Genomic DNA, 5,635 nt, shown 5'->3' with positions numbered 1-5,635 from the left:
GCTTAGTTTAGAAAGCAGATGACGGGGTCCGGACGTGATGGCTGTCTTCACGTTGTCTTCTATAAGACGAATTAGACACGTCCTGTGAGACCCCGAGGGCACAAACTGAGACCAAAGGGAAGAAACTAGAGGGAAGCACATCGCTTCCTAACAGGGAAAGCGAGTTAGGGAGAGATGCGGGCGGGGGCGCCTATGAGGGTCGGCTCCTGCGCAGCTGCGGCGGCGGAGCCAATCACCGGGCACAGCCCGTCCTCGCGCGACGGTACAGTCGTACAGTCGTGACGACGGCGGTTGCCATGGAGAGGCCCGCGCAGTAGGGACCGCGAGCTGGCGCCAGAGGTGGTGGGGTCGGAGCGTGGCTTTGAAGCAGCGTCTGCTACCACCATGAGCGGCCGAAGTAGAGGTAGAAAGTCCTCCCGCGCCAAAAGCCGGGGCAAAGGCCGCGCCAAAGCCCGAGTGCGCGCTGCTCCCGACGACGCCCCACGCGACCCGGACCCTCCGCAGTGCCAGAGGCTCGGGGAGGAAACCAAGGCGGCACAGGTGCAGGCTGGCGCGGGTTGGGGTGGCCTGGAAACCGTTGCACCCGCGCCGCCCCGCCGGTCCGGGGAGGAGGGTGCCTTCCGCCCCCCCCTGGACTGTGGCCTCGCGCTCCGGGCCCGAGCTGTGGGCAGTCGCGGGCAGGCTGCGTCCAGGCCCGGCCCGGGGAAGGCCACATGCTTCTCGGAGCGCCTGGCAACAGATACTGCCTTCGCGGGAACCGTGGGAACCCTGGGAAGGCCGAAAAATAGCGCCCGCGTTGGAAATCGGCGTGGCCCTGCAGGGAGGAAGGCCCCGGAAACCTGTAGCGCAGTGGGTAGGGGCCCTCAGCCCATAGCCGGTGGGAAGCTGAAGAAAGGGACCACTGTGGAGTGTGCCTCTGTCCCAGTGGTAGAGGAAAAGAAGGTGGAGAGAGATGCAGGGTCAGGGCCCCCGGCTACAGATGGCAGCATGGATACGCTGGAGACCGTGCAGCTGAAGCTGGAGACCATGAACGCCCAGGCGGACAGGGCCTACCTTCGGCTCTCGCGCAAGTTTGGGCAGTTGCGACTGCACCACTTAGAGCGCAGGAATCTCCTCATCCAGAGTATCCCGGGCTTCTGGGGGCAAGCTTTTCAGAACCACCCCCAGCTATCATCCTTTCTGAACAACGAAGATAAAGAGGTACTCAGCTACTTAAACAGCTTGGAGGTAGAAGAGCTTGGCCTAGCCAGACTGGGCTACAAAATCAAGTTCTACTTTGGGCGCAACCCATATTTCCAAAATAAGGTGCTCATCAAGGAATATGGGTGTGGTCCTTCAGGTCAGGTGGTTTCTCGTTCGACTCCGATCCAGTGGCTCCCAGGGCATGATCTCCAGTCCCTATGCCAGGGGAACCCAGACAACAGCCGTAGCTTCTTTGGTTGGTTTTCAAACCACAGCTCCATTGAGTCTGACAAGATTGTCGAGATAATCAACGAGGAACTGTGGCCCAATCCCCTGCAGTACTACCTTATGAGTGAAGGGGCCCGTGCAGAAAAAGGAAAGGAGGGCAGGCAAGGTCCAGCAAAGCAGCCAGCGGAGACCCCTGAGCCTGGGGTAAACAAGTCCAACTGATCCTGCACAAGTCTCCCTACTACCTCCTGCTGGACCCGTGCCTGGCTGACCACATGTTTGGCTGTCTGCCTTCTCCTCATGTTGGCCTCTGTGCACTGCATTCCCTTTGGACTTCAGTTACAAGAATATGGCATTTATGATCATGTTCTTTTGCCTCCCATGGCCTTCTTGCGTTTCTACATTAGTGTCACATGTTATGTGATCTCATCCCAACTGTTTATATATGTTAAGCACACATGCTTCAGATGTGTGCCACATTTTTCTACATTGCCTGGACCCTGTTCTTGGCTCTGGCCTTTCCCACTTATCTTTAACCTGGACACTCGTGAGTCATCCTTCAAAAGAACCAACGTATCCTCAAGCTCTGCTACTTCACAGCCAGTGACTTGCTGGGCTTTGTGTTCATGATGACCAGGTATGGCATCCATGACAAGCCTTTCTGTTGCCACTGCAAAATGAAGCCAGTGCACATGGTATTGGCCATCATCCAAAACTGATTATTCCATGGTCCTAGAGTCACCAGCCAAGGTACCACCTTCTAGGTCTCTGGCTTTGGTCAGCAGCCCATGCTACCGTCATGCTGGACATACAGTAGAATGGCACTGGACTGCTAGGCATGGATGAAGTTAAGGGTGAGAAGCAGTATGCCATGTGTTCTACACCATCATGCATTTCTTCCTGCCCTTGGGCCCTGCTACTGGTGAACTTTTGTCAAGGTCTGCTCTATGCCCCATCACTATCAGGCCATTGAGTTTTGTCTAGGTTATTATTGGCCCCAATTGGCTTCCTGGTCAACAAGGACCTCAACAATTGCCTGTGGACCCAGGCTCCCTGCCAATGCATGAGACACACACCTACCCTCCCCAGCCTTTCAGGAACCTTTCTGGCTCCCAGATGGGTAGGCTGGTATGTGTGAACATGTGCTCACTGTGGTCAAGCTGTGGCTCCAGGTGAGGATGGGGACTGGACCAACATAGAATCTAGGTACTTTTGTCAATTCCCTTTATCTCTTCTTCACATATGACCAGAGTGGTATAGTATGGGTGCTAGGGAAGAGACATTTCTGATCTGTGGGTCTGTGTCTACTTCATCTCACACCTCCATATCTCCTTACTCCCCCTTCCTTCCCTCCATCTTATCCTCTTCTCCCTCTTTTCCTTCCTCCCTCCCTCCTCCACCCCTTTCTGGCTTTCTTTTTTTTGTTGTTTTGTTTTGTTTCAATGGTACCACACCTCAGAAAGGGAAAACAAAACAACTAAAAAACTGGGGTTTTCTACACACAGCAAGCGTGACAGCTGGGGACTTGCTATGTGTACATACACTGGGCTGGCAGAGGGTAGGGGAAGCCGGAAGGCCAAGTGGGTATGTGGTCAGACCCCAGTCCCAACTCCTGGGTTCGCTCTGTAATTCTGATGTTGAAAAGTCTTTTCATGGCTATGCATCTGCTAGAATTATAAACTCAAGGCAGCAGTGTTGTGGGCTAGTGTTTACTTCTTTTCCAACTTTTTCTGTGTGCCCCCTAAGACCCAGCTGCCTCCTGCTCTTTCCTCCTGTGTGGTAGCCTCTGGCCGTCTGGACCCGTATTCCCCACCTGTCCCACTCTGAGCAGTCCTTTGCTCTCTTTGCTTCTACCTTCAAATACCTGCAGGAGTAGGCTTTAGTCTCCAGTATGGGGGATGTTGAGGTGCTCTCCTGGGGCATGGGAATGGGGGTGGGTAGAATATGTTCTGGATCTCCAAGGCTCATTTCCAGTGGGTGTGAAGGCTGAGCTGGGCCTTCTCTGCCTGGGATAGTCTGTGTCCTCTTTTCTCCTCTTATGCCTGAGTGCGGGGAAGTAGGATTTTATCTACATTTGCCCTCCCCCAACTTCCTTTTTCTTATGGAAAACCTCATTCTAAGTTCCCCAGGAGCTAAGAAGGCCTTGACTCAGTTGTAGAGAGGATGTGCTAGACAGGAGAATTGGAGCAAAAGCAGGAATGAGCCTGGTGTGGAGTGGGCCTGGAAACACAGATAGAAATGGCCTAAGAAGCCTCAGGGAGAGTATGCCTCTCTCAGTGATAGAGGAGCCAGGGAGGGACCTTCCCCAGGGCAGGGATGGGAGAATTAAAGGGGTTGTGGGCAAGCGTGATGCCTGGATGAGGGTATCCTCAAAGTTTTGTCCAATCACTATCTCATCATTAGTGGACTTTAGAAATCACAGAAACAAACCAAAAACAGAACAATATTACTTTGGATGCTTTCTCTTTTGTTCTAGGTGTGGCCTATATGTATGGAAGATTAATGCTATATGCTGCTTATTTTGCCTCTATGTAAGATCTTACCACGTTCCCCATTTTTGTCTAATGGGAGAATAGAGCTGTACAGGTCTGCTTTTGTTGTTGCTGTTGTTTTTTTAAACTTTTTGCTTTTTTATGGACATTTTCCAACATGCACAGAAGTGGAGAGGATGGTCCTTGGAGCCCATGTGCCCATTGCCTAGCTACATCCATTATCAATTATGACCAACCTGTTTTCATCTGTACCTCCCTCTCCCCACTTGTCCTCTTTGTTGAAAGTCCAGGACACTGTGCCAATTCAACTGTGTTGACTTTGGGAAATTGGGACTCTCTTTTGGTGGTGATGGTGGTGGGGTGCACTATCATTATCACATCAGGTCTGCTTTTTGCTTTCAACGTTAACTAATGAAGTTCCAGAGACGGGCCTTAGAAATGGAAGTCTTGAGAATTAACAAGGAATCTCAAAAACGGATGAAGCGGCTGCTTCCTTTCCCCTACGTCAACAGAAGGAGAGACTGTTCTTTTGTAAACTCTTTGAAAGATATGATAAGGTGCTTACTTGAGACCCTTAACTGGAATATCTGCCTTTTTTCTTGTGTAAGATGGAGACCTGTATGACTGTTAGAATTATTATCAGCTTGTCCTGGTCTCATAGTATAACCCTGGTCTTGGAAGTATAATTTGGAAATTTTGCTGTGTTCTGTGAAAATAACCTCCCCAAAGTAATCAGTAACTGGTTGTCTTACTTGGTAATTTGACACCTTGGTAATAATGCAATTATTTCTGTGTTCCTAAACAGTATAAATAGTTGTGAGCTTGCATGCATGATGGAAAAATAAAAGTCTTAACTCTTACATTTTTTATTTTCAAAAAAGAAACGTTAAGCAGAGGCTGGGTGGTTGAGGGGAGTGATCTGTTGGCCTAGATGAGTTAGTCCTAAGCCTCAGGCCCTTGCGTGACTAACTACATAAAAATATGTAAAATTCTGATTCCCAGGCCCTCACCGGAGATTGAGATTCTGTGGTCCTGGGAGGAAGCCAGGTAGTCTTGTTTTTTTTGTTTTGTTTTTTTTTTTTTAAAGATTTTATTTTTTCCTTTTTCTCCCCAAAGCCCCCTGGTACATAGTTGTATATTCTTCGTTGTGGGTCCTTCTAGTTGTGGCATGTGGGACGCTGCCTCAGTGTGGTCTGATGAGCAGTGCCATGTCCGCGCCCAGGACTCGAACCAACGAAACACTGGACCGCCTGCAGCGGAGCGCACGAACTTAACCACTCGGCCACGGGGCCAGCCCCGAGGTAGTCTTGTTTTGAACAAGCTTTCCAGGTGATTCTAGTGGAAATTCAGTGCTTCTCAAATTTTGCAGTACATCTGAATTGTGTGAGGAATCCTGTGAAAATATGAATTCTGATTCAGTAGTCTGGGGCAGAACCTGAGATTCTGCATTTCTAACAAACTTCCAGGTGATGCCAGCACTGGTGGTTTGTGAACTGTACTTTGAGTAGCAAAGAAGGTGACCTTCCAGGCCCTTTCAAACTAGAGTAACAGTGCTCAACCTTGGTTGCACGTTAGAATTCTCTGGGAAGCCTAAAGAAGTATACTGCCACAGCTCCACACAAGTATCAGCTAAATCAGAATGGGGAAGGGGTGGGCCTAGGTAGAGGTATTTTAAAAACTTCCCAGGTGATTCTGATGTCTAGCCGGAGTCGAGAACTAGGATCTCTACTGCT

General features: G+C 50.3%; 1 protein-coding gene across 3 annotated transcripts; it reads left to right on the top strand.

Annotated features, from left to right (window-relative positions):
• The first annotated feature begins 230 nt into the window (after positions 1-230).
• On the top strand, positions 231-4,762 carry TSPYL5 (TSPY like 5). Of its 3 annotated transcripts, none has more exons than XM_008523653.2 (2): positions 231-2,582; positions 3,887-4,762. In XM_008523653.2, exon 1 carries the CDS (start codon positions 385-387, stop codon positions 1,630-1,632), a length of 1,248 nt encoding a protein of 415 aa, XP_008521875.1. In that variant the 5' UTR covers positions 231-384; the 3' UTR covers positions 1,633-2,582; positions 3,887-4,762. The 3 variants fall into 3 exon arrangements, with proteins under 3 accessions (XP_008521875.1, XP_008521876.1, XP_070487897.1); XM_008523654.2 differs by having other exon boundaries at positions 231-2,616; XM_070631796.1 differs by having other exon boundaries at positions 263-2,047.
• Positions 4,763-5,635: the final 873 nt, after the last annotated feature.

Source organism: Equus przewalskii, chromosome 8 (genome assembly GCF_037783145.1).
Source record: "Equus przewalskii isolate Varuska chromosome 8, EquPr2, whole genome shotgun sequence".
In the NCBI taxonomy this organism is placed as follows: Eukaryota; Metazoa; Chordata; class Mammalia; order Perissodactyla; family Equidae; genus Equus; species Equus przewalskii.
This window is presented reverse-complemented; position numbering and strand designations above follow the sequence as displayed.